Source organism: Triplophysa rosa, linkage group LG19 (assembly GCF_024868665.1).
Source record: "Triplophysa rosa linkage group LG19, Trosa_1v2, whole genome shotgun sequence".
Classification (NCBI taxonomy): Eukaryota; Metazoa; Chordata; class Actinopteri; order Cypriniformes; family Nemacheilidae; genus Triplophysa; species Triplophysa rosa.
The window spans coordinates 1,907,489-1,924,898 of NC_079908.1; the positions used below are offsets into that span (position 1 = coordinate 1,907,489).

The 17,410-nt window shown below is 38.9% G+C and overlaps 1 protein-coding gene across 4 annotated transcripts in view; it reads left to right on the forward strand.

The window, feature by feature from the left end:
• The first annotated feature begins 1,219 nt into the window (after nucleotides 1–1,219).
• Nucleotides 1,220–17,410, forward strand: part of LOC130569937 (core histone macro-H2A.1) — a 51,940-nt gene continuing 35,749 nt past the window's right edge. For 2 of the 4 annotated variants that reach the window (XM_057359921.1, XM_057359918.1), the window contains exons 1-2: nucleotides 1,220–1,337; nucleotides 2,134–2,315. In XM_057359921.1, the coding sequence (XP_057215904.1) occupies nucleotides 2,144–2,315 (172 nt within the window). In that variant the 5' untranslated portion in view covers nucleotides 1,220–1,337; nucleotides 2,134–2,143. Of the gene's footprint in view, nucleotides 1,359–2,130; nucleotides 2,316–17,410 lie in introns of all 4 variants that reach the window. The other 2 variants (XM_057359919.1, XM_057359920.1) reach the window with 2 other exon arrangements.

Below are 17,410 nucleotides of genomic sequence, written 5' to 3' on the forward strand. Positions count from 1 at the left end.
CATACAGACTTGCCAGGGTTGAAAAAAACAAGGTAATAAAATTACATCTTAAGAAGACAAAGGATAAATACAGAGATACAGTTTTCATAGCTTTCAAATGAGTAGAATTTAAGAATATTTTCCACATTTTCATTGTCAACTTTGAACAAAGAAAATAGAGGTTTCGTTTATGAATGTGAAATTTAGCTTACAAAAGACATGAATTAATCATGTAAAATTCTCTTTTATTTTGAATAGTCAAACAATCAAAAGAAAGCAGATTTAAAACAAAAAGAAAAAGCACGCACGCACGCACGCACGCACACACACACGCACACACACACACACACACACAAACAAGGCACAAGTTTCAGACAACGAACAGGAACTCACAGTACAAGGCACGAAGTACATACACGGTACAAAGTACAATCCACGAGCACAGGACAAAGAAACAAGAGGGTATATATAAGAAAGACAAACGAGGGATAATGACACAGGGCATGAGAGGGTAACGGAACACGGCCGGGAAGTAATACGGGAAACGAGAGGGGCGGGGCCAATGACAAGACACTGGAGAGAACGTATATTATTGTCAAAAGGACAATAATATGTTTCTCTCCACACATAACCAAAGGCTTTGTCATGGCTCTGCTACAGGACCAAGAAAATCATGACTAATAGAGGCAGAGCCATGACAGTCAGATTGACAAAAATTGCAGTTCACTTCAGTGTCTGACTTATATTTCCTGAGAAAGGCTTTAGTCGGGTAACATTTATGAATCCGTTTAAATGTTATTTATTTTATTTTATTGGTAAAATTACATTCATTTTTGAGTGAGCTATTCCTTTAAGGCTTAGACGTGAAATTTCTGCATCATACAAAACGTATAAAACGCAATGCGAACACGTTTTGCAAACACTTTTCATGCGGTTAGCATTTGCAGCATTTCTCGTTAATTCATTACTAGGGCATTGACAATAACCGTGATACAATAACTGTGATTAATTATTGATATGATCAAATGTTAAATTATATTAATAATAATTGTTATTATTAGCGAGACCGCTATTGTGAATCCTTTTCGCCACTATAATCGTGCAATAAAAATATTTATAATACTAGACTTAATCGTTTAGTTTCTGATATTTTGACAGCCTCATTAGATCCCGGCGCGCTCACTCGGATGGGGAAGGAGCGTCAGTCAGGCGCGTACTCGCACAAATGTTTACTCTACAGCGGCTTCTAGCGACAGACGCCGGTCTCTGCCGTACCGCGCTGTGGATTGTGGGTGTCGGGGACGTTGGTTGCGCTTGAAGCAATAGTGGACTAAACTCAGAGCGTCGCGCATTCTACTGTAAGATATCAGACGACATCAGTGCGTTTGATTTAGAAACTCTCTTGAGTGTTTCTCGTACAATGACCGATCATTGTTTGATGTAGTATAGTCCATGAGCCGTGGCTCTACTTTCAGCTCACCAGGAAGTTCTTGCTGTTTATTCTAATAAACAGACTCATACGCAAATCATCGCTTTCTACGTGTGGAGTAGCCTAGGTGTCGTTAAATGAGACGGACGCCATTTACTCAAAATCAAGTGTTATTTGTTAGTGCATAACGTTAACACGCTGTAATAGAAATGTTATTGATTCAGAAAGACCGAAACTTGGATGACGTGTTAAATGCGCCTGTACGTGTCGCTGTCATGCGATTGTAAACTCGCTTTGATCATTTGCTCTAAACGTATACACATTAATATATATGAATATAATATGAAACATTTACAATATAATTGTCGATTGATTGGTGTAATCATTTTTACTGTACTTGCATGTTTACAAAAATCCTGTCATGAATAGCCTTCTTTAGAAGAAATAATGGAAAATAGCTGTATAATGTAGAGTAAGTTACGTGTTTTTGTTTTCTCGGCTATGTCCTGTAAATTGAACTTTCATATCACCAAAACATCTTTGACCTTTACTTTCTTGCAATATAATAGTATACATACATTATAATTGATGTGTATGAAAAACTTTGGACCTGTATATCTAAATAATTTAACTAAACCTTCCAAAACGTATTCCAAATCACAACGTGTGATGAGTTGGTTTAAACAAGTTTTTTTTATATTTTTGTCTTCGATTCCTCAAAGCAGGAGAGTCAACATGTCTAGCCGTGGTGGAAAGAAAAAGATTACCAAGACATCCCGGTCTTCTAAGGCTGGAGTTATCTTCCCTGTCGGCAGAATGCTGCGTTACATTAAAAGAGGACTTCCCAAATATCGTGTTGGTGTTGGGGCTCCGGTTTACATGGCTGCAGTTTTAGAATACCTGACTGGTAAGACTTCTTATTCCCACCTTTTGCAGATACTTCTGCATATGAGCTGTCGATCAGCTGTCCTTCCTGCCTCCCTGTAACACTGTCTTGTGCAATTGGCATCTTAACATTACAGACATTGCTGTGAATTTCTCTGGACTGCATCCAAGGATCGTTCCACATGCATGTAGATTATATTTGTCAATGAACAATGATGAGACATCAAGAGAATCATCAAGACATTCTTTTTTGAGTTTATATGTAGTAGGGTTTAGGGATGGGCGATATTATATCACGATATTTACAATATACCGGTAGAAATTCCCCACACGATAGGAATTAGTCTTCACGCGATATAAACGATAAATTCTAGTTGATGACGTATTTCTTTGTGAGACCCATTCACAGCTCATATGTGAAGCGAAAACGGGTATAGCGGAGGGCGGACGTGAAGCTGAGAAAGAATTTGCACTAAAAGACGAGCTCTAAATCTCGTTTAGGTTGGCACTGTAGATGCATCCAATTAATGTTTAGTTTCACTTTCGTTTTATTTAATTTGTTTGTTAAAGGTACAGTGCGGGATGTTTTGTATGATATATTAACAGAAATTCAATATAACATACAAAACTGTGTCTTTAGATGTGTATAAAAACCTTACGTAATGAAAAATTATGTTTTTATTACCTTATAATAAACCAGTTGTATCTACATAGGGAGCGGGCCTATCTACATGGAATTTGTTATGTTGCGCAGCCATGTTTTGTACAGTAAGCTCTAACGGACAAACAGCTCTACAGAGCGCGTTTCGTATATGTTGGTCTTCTTCGTGTGTTTTTTTAGACGCAGCTTATCACTGAGTTGAAGACGCACAAAGTAGTAAGTCGTAGTACGGAGAGAAGGGAGGAGTAGTCGTCGTCTAGCTGAAGCTCCGTCGTCAAAGAAGCGCAAACGTGATGCTGCCAGACGAATTAGAGACAAACGGCGGCAGAAATCCAGGATAAACATCGGTGTATCTATTACCAGATGGAAGGCACTGTTGAAAGACAAATGTTTTCAAGGCGACGCCGAAGTTGCCTTTTTTCTGCTAGACTGGTAAGATAATTCAACATTTTCAATGTTTCCACTTTTTCAGTGTTTACCAAACAACTGTTTTGTTGAAATGGTAACGTTAGCATTTTATACAAATGGCCATATAACCTCCAAATAATAATGTTTTTCCGTCCCTGCGGTACGTACTCCGGTTGTTCCTGACTTTACAAAGGTGGAGACAAACGTCTACTAACTTACACCTAACTGCCTATGTCGCTGTCAGATCAAACGCTTTGAACAGCGTTGCTATTTACGATTAGCTAACTTTAGTTATTTCACTACTCTCAGCGTGTACTAGATAGCACGCAAGAAATATATCTAATTATAGAATTGTAACAGTAACTTTCGCAATAGAATACATGTTAAATGATTAATTACGTTAATATATTGCCTTACCTTTGTAAAGAAACATCGTTGCTTGTATCACTGCTATCCGCTGTCTCAGTAGATGACATCTTTTTTTACTGTTGCGGCCACCGTCGTACTTCGAAAGGGAGATTCGTTGCAAAACTATAATACAACGCTAGTGGCCGCTGATTTTCAAGAACTGCGCCTTTAAGTATTCGTTGATAGTCGTAATACGTTACACCACAACATTTAGTTTGGCTAAAAGTATTTATTTAAACATTCGTTAGATGTTATGCGCGCGTGCGCAAATTGTTTAATACGATTTCTTGCCTGTTATATACAGGATGAACGGAGCGTCCCGTGCGCAGCTCACGCCCACATGTGCTTTCATAGCGACACAGCGTGCACAGCACTGCTGGCTGTTTACATACAGTACAAATGCGAGTTTGTATTACGTTATTTTAAATACGTTTATGAGCGTATAAATGCATGGATTATTTAATTAGATTTCTTTTATCCGCATTTTTCTGTTCTCTTTCTGTAGCGCGAGTCATAGACAGATTCAGTGTATGTTGCTGTGAGAAGAGAAGGTTCACACAGTTCAAGAGAAAGTGATTAACAGCGTGATGCGATCAATCGTTTCCATCCAACAATAGAATATATACAGTTTTAGGTATGACATGATGTGTTTATTGAGCTTTAGTTCATTTAACTTTTCTTTACTACAAGCTTTTGAAGTCGAATCTCACTATTATATTTTATATTTACAAAAATACTGTAGGTATATTTTAGGAGCTGTTTGATTTGGGGTAAGTTTTACTTTTTGATAATATTTGTTTTTCTGAGGGTCTAGACTACATGCAGCTACTATCACTTGACGCAAAAAACAGCGGTGGATGGCGTTGTGGATATATCGTCATTTTTATCGTTATCGCAACATATACCAGGAATTATCGTGATAGAGTTTTAGGGCCATATCGCCCATCCCTACTAGGGCTGTTAATGTAATCAATATAAAAATTACCTTAAGAATTACATTAACACACTTGAGCATGCCGGCTGAGTAGTAAATATATTCAGTAATATATTTTTACTGCCAAATTAAATTTATCGATGGATTTGAGAAAGTGCAAGCGCTTGGACAACCCACAATGCAACGCATAATTGTTTCTCATCAAAGAGTCATGTACAGTCAGTTTACACAGACCTAAAAGAATAAACAAACTGATCCTAGAACACAAGTTTTGGAAACATTTTCCTAATTCTAGGACAAATTATATTTAGGCTTTAAAAACCTGTTATGTAATGCTTTAACCCATATATGGTCCTCGTTTCCTGTTTACACTACTGGGGTCAATTTGGCTACAACAGTTGATGAAGAAATTGTAAAAAATATATACATTTATATTCATACAAAATACAAATATTATATATTTTTTTGGTTTACTTCTCATCTATACATTAATGCTGTGTTTAAGGAGATATGAAGTACTTTTGTAACTATTTACCACAAAATTCATCAACTGTACCATTAGCTTGAATGTGACATATTACATATTTATGAAAAATCACTTAAATGATTATCCAAATTTAATTTAAGTTGTTTCTGGATATTGATCAAGGTCTTAAGGCCAATTCAGATTGCCCGCAAATATTCGGTGCGAATGTTCGTCGCGATAACGTTCTAGAACAAAAACAATAGATTCTTATGAAGCCTTTCATATAGACAGCGAATATCTGCGCGGTGAAAATGTGAAGGTTTTTTTTCGTCTAGTGCGACAAATCGAAGAAAGTGAAGAAACAGACCGTCCAATAAGAATCAAACATTTTATGTCATGCGCCTAGAGTCACTGAGGGCACGCGGGGGTGCTAAAGGCTCAGAAAGCTGTTGTGAGAGAATGGATGTCGAGGTGTTACTGTCAGAACAGACAGAACGTTTTGAAAAAAGTCACAGCGACTACAAAAACCAGGACAAAAAAGAAGTTCTGTGGCATAATTTGAGGTGGCATTCAAATATATAAACAGCATATATAAACTAATATATATATATAATCTTTCATATGAATACAATTCACATGTTATGTTGTAGTATGGGATATTACAAATATATTGGCGGTACCAGTAAAAGTCGTCAAATACAATCAGTTCTTCAAATTTCTTTCTTTTTCTTTTTCTTTATATACAATAACTAAGCAGTTTTGCTTGTAGGTAGAAAGCACAGGCACATGTAAACAAACATCAAGTCAAGCAGGCACGTGCAGGGGGGGCTTTGGGGGCTTGAGCCCAGGCCCTTTTTCTTCCTCGAGAGAAAGTGCCCTTTTTCTGGGATTTTTTTTAATGGATATATGTATGCGCGCGCGTATGTGTTTCTGTTTGCGCACGGCTTTAACTGTCAAAAACAATTAGAAAACTTCAGGTCAGGTCGGGAAATGTTGAGAGTTCCGATGCCTTTCTCCCATCCGCGTCTCCGATGTACTTGCCACGCAGGAACGCAGCCGCAAATAGCGCGCACGCGCAGCACAGCTGTGTGTGTAGCACGTTTGGCACATCAGGCAGAGAGCCGCAGAAATGAAGACCTCCCTCCTTTCCAGTAGCGTTTGTCTTGGTGTGGAGGTGAGTGGTGATGAACAGACTAGCTACATGTGCTTTCGAATTCACACCTAATTATCCAAAAGACAAACTGCTAATATTGTTTTGCTAACATCCATCACTTATGAGCTAATGAGTAAGCTAAAGTTTCACTAAGGCAGTATATCATTGGCATACATGCTAACTTAATGGAGAAATGACAGCTGAATACAGTCAAATTAATAACGTCATCAGAATCGCCTCATTGATATGTAAACCAGGCATTAAGTAATTACAATGTGCTAACTTGCATACATTTGTCAGGCAATTCAGATGAACAGGATAAACAAAATAACTAAAGCATACCACCAGTTATTAGTTAATATGACTTACATCAAGAGTCTTTTCCCTTGAAATGTTATGTTTACATATGCAGATATATATGAAGCTTTTTTTTGGATAATTTAGAAGAAATCTACAGAACCAAACAGACGAGGGTATAGAAGGCTTAAAACAAACAACTTTGTGTATTTTGGAAATTTTCTTTCCATTAGAGCAAAAGAAGACATGAAAGCAAAATAGACCAACATCTCAAAATTGAGCAGTACATAAAGTGTCCTGCCTTAAACAATAACTTGATAAGTTTGATGTCAGACTCCTCATCTAATAACTATCCATTTTATATGTTGTGTATGCTGATAGATCTAAACCGCCCTCCTTCAAATGTGAAACAAAGTTCTTGTCACCATCAGTGTGTGTGTGTGCGCGTGCGTGGTACAGTAAGTGTAATTATAGCAACAATAAATATTAATAATAATAATAATTAGTTAAGCTGCTGTTTTTTTGTATTTTGTCAATCATTTTTTGCAGTGTGTTTTAATTATTTTTGCAGGTTTTTGTCCTGTAAAATAACAAGTTAGCACCAACTGCCTTTTTCAGTTTAGTGTGAAGTTCATTGTTGGTGTCCCAATAACACCAAAATAATTAAAACAGTTTATTGGCTTGTGCAAAATAAACAAATTATTTGTGAAAATATGTCATTTTCCTTTGTGCAGTCATTTATCCTAAATATATACTTGAAACGTTAGCATAGAAAACATACACATTGTGGCTTAATTTCCTTTGTTGTTGCCTGTTCTTGTGATAAAATTTGTGAATTCTACAGAAGACCATTGTTGTAAAAGGAAACAACATGAAACAATTGGGTGAGTCTGAGGGATTTAAAAAAAGTTTTAATATTAATATTTTAATATATTTAACATTTTGTTTGGAAAAAATTAAAACAAAAATGAGAAGTGCCCTTTTTTCCATTTGAGCCCATGCCCCTCAAAATGTCTGTGCACGTCCCTGAAGTCAAGTGTACACATATTTTACAACTGTTTAACTAGTACAGCTGCAATGCAAATGCCATTTGGTAACTAATTAACCCCCAGACCATCGTCCTGAAGTAACGATGAAAACGATCGTGGTACAGCTTTAACTCCTGGATCAATCTATTAAACTCCCCATGCTCTTGTCTCTTCTCAGCCCAATATCGTCTTTTTCTCTTCCTTTGCTCATTCAGGCAAAAAACAATAAACTCCTCTTCGCTGCTGCTGCTGGAGAAATCCATTTCTTGTTCTGCTGTTGTAAGTACGTAAAGCAAACAGTACTAGTAGCCTGTATGCACTCAATGCACGGCCGCTTCCGCGTTTACACTCAGGGGGCGAAAACACATCCGCTGCCCCACTGGAAGCCATTCATCTCTATCTAGAGCTGTGAACATGACAGAGGAGAAGATGAATATTTGTACTCGTTGCTTACACAAAGTTTGCCGGATTACAATAAATGATGTTCGTCAGCATTGTGATACTGTCAGCTGCTCCCCTGTCAAGTAAAGAAGTAGGCTAGTTTAAACTATCTGTTTAAAAATACATGGACAGCTTGGTCGCTATTAGCACGTAACTTTAAAGAGTACATTCCTCGAGATCATAAAAAATACATTTCATGAAGTGTTTAATTTTGCCGTGTTTGAATGTAAGCAATCTGCCAAGTTGTAAATCCGAAGGTGAACGAATAACAAAGTTATTAGCTTATAAAAAAGGTAATCGACTCTGAATCACGCGAACAAGCCATGACCTGTCCGAATCTTTAACCACAATGTACCTACGTCACTAGAAAAATCCCCGCCTACTGACTGCGAAAACTTAACTCTCTCCTCCCCAAACACTGTACTAGCTCGTTCGTGACGTGTGCATCATGTCTAAGAGAAGCTGTGTTCTATGTAGTGAAACTAAGTCAGTCTTATTTTCACTACCAAAGGAAGAACTTCTGAGGAAAAAATGGTTACTATTTATTTTTCAAACGACACCAAAGGAGTATAAACCGAACGTTTTACTTTGCGCGCGTCATTTTACCGAAGATTGCTTCATCAATCTTGGCGCCTTTACTGCAGGATACATTAAACGTCTTTCCTTAAAAGATGTTGCAATACCAACTTTATTTGGACCTGTAAGCTCCACCGAATCACAACCTGTAAGTGTGACTCTTTATTTTTGTCTTTACTTAAAATTAAATTTGTGTGACGTTATCTCATGTCTGTGTTTAGCTAACGTTACCGTTATTTTTGGGGTTGTTACTGTTTGTTTACCTAACGTTAGCTATAAACTCGTTGCGCTAATGTAAGTGTTCAACCATATTAACTCGCAAAGTCTTTATTTCAAGAACTGCGTGGTGTACTATAGTTATAATAACATCTGAAGATACGAACACCGTACACTGTATGCCGTGATAACTAACTGTTACAAGAGAAGTGTCTAAAACAGTCCTTTTTCTTACTGGCATCTGTATAAGGATTAAAGAATGATTCGTCAGACTCGGGCTCGAACTGGTAAGGTAAAATCGACGCCATCTCTCTCTATACACTGTTAATATCCAACCACCTGCAAACCGTAATACAGCAGTAATGATAAGCGGTCCATTTGCGACACATGCTGAACGCGTTTGACCAATCACAGCAGACTAGACCATTTGACCAATCACAGCAGACTAGACCATCTGACCAATCACAGCAGACTACACTATCTGACCAATCAGATCAGACTACGCTGGCGGAAAGGCGGAGATTACACAGATGAATTGCGGAACGAATCATTTGAGAGTCAGTCAAGAAGTAAGGTAATAAAAACTGCTTATTATTACGAAATAATAGTATTTTTACATCATAAACTTGTATGTACATAAACTTGTTGTCGGACACTCCATAAACCAAAATAAGCCCTTAAAAATATTGAGGAATGTACTCTTTAAGGCTGGATAACACTGAATGACATCATCTTTACACCGAGTTTATCAACGATTTTCAGCCCTTAAATATCTCTACCTTTAAACAACAAATTTGTATGAGTCTGACCAGATATCAGTAACACAGTTCCCGGTAAGACACATCTGTCATATGGCTCTAATATGCAGGTTTGCTGTAAAGAAACAGACATCGCTTGGCCTTTAAAGGGTATAAATATTGTTTAAATACTGAATCGGTTTTTAATTTGTTACACAATTCACCTTAAGTTGATGACATTGATTTTTTAAATAAATTATATCGTTCTCACTTACCTCCCATTGTTATGTTACGAATATCATTAATCAAATCATTAATACTAGGCTATATGTAGTTTCTCAGCTCCCAGTCAGAATCAGATGACAGGAGATCAGGGAGAGGACGACATGTTTCAGAATTATGATGAGGTCAGAGAAGACACAAAGTTTAGGAGCAGGACCCACCAAAGGATAGCTGTGACCTAAAGCTTCCATTTATTGTTTAAATTTTGTGAAGTTTTCCAAGGATCACAGACAAAGTCGTACTGTTAACCACAAGAAATATGAGAAATGGTTAAGAGCCGGGATAACATGAGAAGAACAGGGACATCTTTTGAAATAGTAGTGAGCATTTTTACTGTGTATTGTGAGAATTTCATATAGTCCATTCATTTTAAATATTTTACTTTACAATATTCCAATATGAAACCTTATTTAAATCAAAAGCATTTTTTTTGACGTATTTAATAGTTTTTGTATTTGCATTTTACCAGACAATTTCTGTGTATCAGTTATTATAAACAAGCTTACATTAATGGATCACATTTTGAAAATAGAATATCTTTATTATCATGTCACGGGTGCATACAAAGACATTTTAGTTACACACAAAAAAGTACACACTAAGATCTAAGATATGGATGACTGCACAAGCATATAATGCATATTACGTACAGTACAGAAATGTCATAAGTAGCCTATATATTTACGTTATTTTTATTTACATTACAATTTGTACAAATAAAACCAAATTAATGTATCCACAGTGTTACGTTTATTCTTTAGCATTAGCTAACGCTAGCGCTTTCACCAATAGACCATATGATCTTAAATAGCTGACGTGCTGTGGCTCAATCACATCTGCACTCTTAACGTGATGACAACAAACTGTAGTACCAGTTAAGGTTTAAATCCTTACGTGTAATAAAGTAAATCCATGCTCGGAACAAGATTAAATCTCTGTGAAGCTTCATAAAACGGGACACAGCCATGCCTGACGGAACCACAGTCACGTTTGTATTTAAACGTTTGTATTTAAATGCAGGTCATGACTAAACTAAAGTTTTGTATTATAGCACCATTACATGTTTAATATATAGTATTTTAACAATACGATGTATTTCACTAATCTATATTACACGTTAATTCCCCCCAAAACGAGCGCTGGTAAAGCACATTTGCTATGGGTGAATACAACCCGGAAGCTTTCCCGCCCCCTGAGATTTTACCGGAAATACGTAGGCAGCACTCCGTGCATTGAGGGTATTGCTACGCGCTAAGCTTTAAGCTTTTCTTCTCAGCAGCCGAAGCCTGAATAGCGGTTGAGCGCCACCTAATGTTTAGGCGTGAAATATATACTCCATCAGCGCCATCTACCATGCGGGCGTCAAATAGAAGAAAGTGAACATTCGTTTCGTCGTTGATATGAAACTTGGTTCGTCGGGTATTCGTTTCGCTTTTTCGCATCTCCCGCAATCTGAACGGGCCTTTAGGTGTAGAATTCTGCCATCTGCTGGTTAGAGTTAAACCTGAAAGGATTACAGTAAGAAAGAAAATGTTTTTAGATTTAGATTTAGATTCAATTTATTGTCATTGCACATGTACAAGGCAACGAAATGTGACCTCTGCATTTAACCCATCCAGAGAGTAGTGAACACACGTACCCCCGGAGCAGTGGGCAGCTATCACTACAGCGCCCGGGGAGCAAGTAGGGGTAAGGTGCCTTGCTCAAGGGCACCTCAGTTGTTACCCGCCGGCCCTGGGAATCGAACCGGCAACCTTCTGGTCATGAGTCCGACTCTCTAACCATTAGGCCACAACTGCCCTTTGACCAGCAGAGGGCCATAGAGAGCCATTCATTTTACTGGATGTGGCCAACTGCCCGTATCACAATGTTTGTGATACATTTTGTGAATTTATGCATATATAAATATTAGAAAAGACATAAAGATTAAATAGTCTTTCAAGTAGTCAAATTTTAGTGTGTGCGTGTGTATGTTTGGCCTTGTTTTTATATCCCAGTGGGGACCTTAACATGAATGCACACCAACACATGGGAACCCGTGTCACCGTGGGCACCAAAATTGAGGTCCCCATGGGCAAAAAGCTTATAAATCGTACAGAACAATATTTTTTACAAATCTAAAAATTCAAAAAGTTTTCTATGATCTTTAGGTTTAGGGGTAGGGGATAAAATATACAGTTTGTACAATATAAAAACCATTACGCCTATGGACTGTCCCCACGGGGATAGTCAACCAAAGCCTGTGCGTGTGTGTGTGTGTGTGCGTGTGTGTATTTGGTCTCACCCTCATACTGACCCCAAATACCACATAAGTAAAAAAAATTGTACATACCTTCAGAACAACCGAATCAAGCCCAGTTTTTTATGTGAATATGGATAGAAAATGTAGAAGTCACAAAATCTAATTCCACTGAGATGAAGGGACCCTTTTTTTTAACTAAGGAAAGCTTGATTTGCATCATATTGTCCCCAAGGACAGATTGAGGGTTAAAATTAACATGAAACATTAAAAGGGCTATGTAACAAAGTTCAATGTAGGGAAGGAAGGAGGCGGGAACCACCGAACATTTAACAAACTTTAATGAAAAATAAACAAACAATAATCCAAGAACAAAAGACCGGCAGCCACCTCACGGTCGACTGCCGGCCACACAAACATAAACAAACTTAACAGTTTCCGGGCCCGGGTCCTCTCTCTCGATCGTCCGGTCGCTCGTCCTCTTATGCTCCCGAGCTCCCCCGTGAGGCATGCGGGGACCGGCGGTCGCACAGCTGACACTCGTTGCCACTTACGCCGCCGGCCCCGCCTTACTCGCCCCACGGCTCTCGCCCCGCCTTCCTCGCTACAGGCTATAAAAACGCAAACCCATCTGCAAAATGCATTGCTGTAATGGCAGTAATTGTGATACACAAAAAGTGGTAGAGAAATACACAGTAGCATTTAACGTGAGCAAAGTTCCGCTTGCTTGAGAAAAAATTGTTCTGTTGAACACAAAATTAGATATTTTGAAGAATTTAGGAAACAAACAGTTCTAGGGCAAATTTGACTACCATTTTAATTTTTTCTACTAGGTAGTCAATGGTGCTTCAGAAATATCAGTTGCAATTTTTTTCTCAATATATTTCTTTGTGTTTAACAGAACAAATGTATTTATACAGGTTTTGAATAAAGTTGGTAACCGAACAGCACTGGCCCCCATTCACTTCTATTGTATGGACACAAAACCAATTCAGGTGAATGGGGTCCAGTTAACAACATTTTTCTAAATATCTTCTTCTGTGTTCTGCGGAAGAAAGAAAGTCATATAGGTTTCAAATGATAAGAGGGTGAGTAAATGATGACAGAATATTTATTTTTGGGTGAACTATCCTTTTAAATAAACATTTTCTACTCAAGCTAAACACATTTAGTGGTTTAACAAACTGAATCTTACAAGATTTACATTGCTCTTTTAAATGTTTACAGTGTTGACAATACGTTAATCTTTAAGTATGTATTTAATATCTCATAATCACGCGACTGGGGTAGGGTATGAAAACATGACGAAACTAAAGTAAATTTCTAAATAATATTGATCATCTTATTTTGACTCAATCATTAATAGCCCCTGTAGATAGGTGCAATGTGGGGAAATGGAAGCAGAAAGGAGATGATGAGTTATATGGAGGGAAGACTTGATAAACAAACTACTGAACATCCCCAGCCAGTCAGGTCTCAGGAGAACCTTTGTCATGTCTGTAAAATTGCATTGTTGCTTAGAAAAACATTTGTGTTATGTACTTTCAGAAATTAAATGAACATTTCATTTACTAGCTCTAGTTTAGTGTAACAGGGCGAACAAGACGTGAGACGTGTGGATCCATACACAAAGCTTTATTAACAGACATGGTCATACAGAGGCAGGGTCGAGCATCAGCAAACAGATATGTAGAAAAACACAGTATTCCTAGAGCTGGCGTAGGTCATCGATCGGTGAACAAAATCCAGAGGGCTTGTCAAGCGGGTAAATCCAAGAGAAACAGGCAGGAAACAGGAAATAACAAGACTGGACTAAGAACTAAGACAAGACTGACTAGACTAAGGAAAGTAGAAACTGTCTCCGTAAGGCAGCTAACACTAGGAGAGTGATATATGCAGAACAATAATAATTCATTACATTTATATAGCGCTTTTCTGCCTGGGCACTCAAAGCACTTTTACATGGAAAGGGGGAATCTCCTCAACCACCACCAATGTGCAGCATCCACCTGGATGATGCGACGGCAGCCATATTGCGCCAGAACGCCCACCACACACCAGCTTATTGGTGGAGAAGAAACAGTTTTTTTAACCAAGCCAATTGGTATACATGGGGATGATTAGGAGGCCATGATGTTTAGAGGCAAATGGGCATATTTGGTCAGGATACCGGGATTACACCCCTACTCTTAATCGAAGGACATCCTGGGATTTTTAATGACTACAGAGAGTCAGGACCTCGGTTTAACTTCTCATCCGAAGGACAGTGCTTTTTGACAGTAGACCCGTCACTATACTGGGGCATTAGGACCCACACAGACCACAGGGTGAGCACCCCCTGCTGGCCTCATTAACACCTCTTCCAATACTCGGCGACTTGAGCAGAATCTGGGTGAGTGTTATATAGTGGGTGTAATACCTTTCAGGTGAGCATGTGATTGGTGACAGCTGTGTGTACTCTGTGCAATGGATGATGGGAAATGCAGTCCAGGGTGTTGTGTAACAGTCTGTGTGATTGAAGGTCAATGAAATGGAAGAACGATCTCTGGTGGTTAGCAGATGCAAGTCCATGAACCAGATTCATGACAGAGCCCCCCACAAGGAGCGGCTTCCAGATGCTTCCCAGATGGTACAATACAGGAGGGTGGTGAAGTGGCGGCAGAACAGTGGGAGGGACAGAGGGCCAGGTTCATGTGTAAGTGGAGGGACAGGGGACTGTGGCAAAGCCAGCAGAGCACGATGCCAAGGAGCAGAGAGCAGAGAGCTTGGGTGTAGCCGGCAGAGCAGGAACCCAGGATGATCCGGCAGTATAGGTGGAACTGAGGACCATCACGACAGAGCAGACGGAGCAGCAGACCGCCACAGCGGAGCAGAAGACCACCAGAGCCAGACAGCTGACCACCACAGCAGAACAGAAGACCTCCACGGCGGATCAGACAGAGCCCACCAGTGCAGCGCAGACAGGGCAGAAGACCTCCACAGCAGAGCAGACGGAGCAGGAGAGCACCACGACGGAACCCACAGCAGAGAATGGAGCCTAGGAAAAGCTGAAACACAAAAATAAGAGAGAGCATACACGGTCTCAAGGACCGAGGCAGGGAACACAAAAAGTTCATTAGTAGTTTCTCTCGAGACAACTGAACAGGCAGACAGTTTAGTGACTGAAGCTAGACAGACAGTTCAAGATAAAACTCATCGAGGGAAACTGAACTGGCAGATAGTTCACAAACAGATACATGTGCTGATATGGCATAGATTGACAGTATAAAATTAATCGTCTTAACTGACGTTGGACAGGAAGACAGTTCATAAACAGGCTCCCTAACTGGGACTGGCAAGACAGACAGTTCAGACACATTTGGAGAAACAGAGCAAGCAGACAGTTCATGAATGGTCTCTAAGGCAGTGACAGAGTTAACGGGACGAACATGGAGTGCATTATTAGTTTCTAGGCTCACAACTAGACTAATGGGCAGATAACAGGTTTCTTGTTTGGAACTGTAAAGACAGGTGGTCCATGATCAGACAGATTGACAGAAATGGGCAGGACAGGGAGTTCAAAATCAGCATCTAGACTGACAGACAGATCACAATCAGCTTCCATTGCTGATTCAAAACAAGACGAGAGTTCGGAGATGGCTTCATCAGCCAGTTCAGAGCAAAGCAAGAGTTCATTGACGGCCTCCATAGCCATGACAGGACAGGCAGAGAGTTCACAGATGGCCTCCATAGCCATGACAGGACAGGACGAGGATTCACGGATGGTCTCCATAGCCGTGACAGGACAGGCAGAGAGTTCACAGACGGCCTCCATAGCCGAGTATTCTGTAACAGGGCGAACAAGACGTGACACGTGCGGATCCATACGCAAAGCTTTATTAACAGACATGGTCATACACAGGCAGGGTCGAGCATCAGCAAACAGATATGTAGAAGGCAAAACACGGAGTATTAGACTAGACTAGACTAGACTAGACTAAGGAAACTAGAAACTGGCTCTGTGAGGCAGCTAACACTAGGAGAGTGATATATGCAGAACAATACTCGGCGACTTGAGCAGATTCTGAGTGAGTGTTATATACAGTAGTGGGTGTAATACCTTTCAGGTGAGCATTTGATTGGTGACAGCTGTGTGTGTGTACTCAGTGCAATGGATGATGGGAAATGCAGTCCAGGGTGATGTGTAACAGTCTGTGTGATGTGAAGGTCAATGAAATGGAAGAGCGATCTCTGGTGGTTAGCAGATGCAAGTCCATGAACCAGATTCATGACATTTAGGACATTACATAAAAAGTTGGCAGTACATATGGCTGAGATAACTATTTGCTATTATAGGCAGTACATTTTAATGCAGTACAGTTGGTTAAAAAAATTAACCTACTTTGTTTGGACTTGACTGTTAAACCAGAAAATATTGTTTTTAAGATAAAATAAGTTCTTTATATTAGTTGGAGCCATAAAATGACTGGTTTCTTGAAATATCGTAATTGTAAATTATTGAAAAGATGCAATTATTCATTGTTATCATTGTGTAATGAATGCAGATTCTCTCAAAAAAATATCTCTGCTTTCATTATTTCCATACGGTGCATGCAAACATGTTAATAAAGTTTATGTTAATTATGTTGAAGATATTTTAATATTTTTAAATACATAAATGTTTACCTTTCCCAGTATTGTTGCACTGTAGGAATAGTGGTTTAAGCAAGGTAAGTTTGAGTGCATTGTGCATACTTCTTGCACACAGCAGGTTTTTAAGAAAAAAGTGATGGAAAAAGTGATTTAGGTCTTTAGGTCTAGCAACGCCCCTGCTGATATGAAATGGTTTGCAAAAATCCACATTAACATTTATTTTAGTAAACATATTGTTATCGCTCTGGCAAATTACCTCACTACGGTGTCCCTGAACCGCAAGGCGAAAAAAAAAAAATTGCGGCAAGAAAAATAAAAACAGTGTCCTAGACCCTTTCTGAGCCTAAGTCCGAAGACTTTCTCTCTCTGTCTGTCAGATTTTTTCCTCTCTCCTTGAAACTTTTATTTCCTCTTCAAAAACTTCAAAACTTTTTTTTCTCACTCTTCAAAACTTTTTTTTTCTGCTCTTCAAAACTTTTTTTTTCGCTCTTCAAAACTTTTTTTTTCGTCTTCAAAACTTTTGTTTTTGCTCTTCAAAACTTTTTTCCTCCAAGAGCAACACAAGTGAGAAAAAAAATGATGGCTAGCTAACATTAGCATGCGGTACCAACCTCGGCCAGCAGGTGTCACTATCAGTAT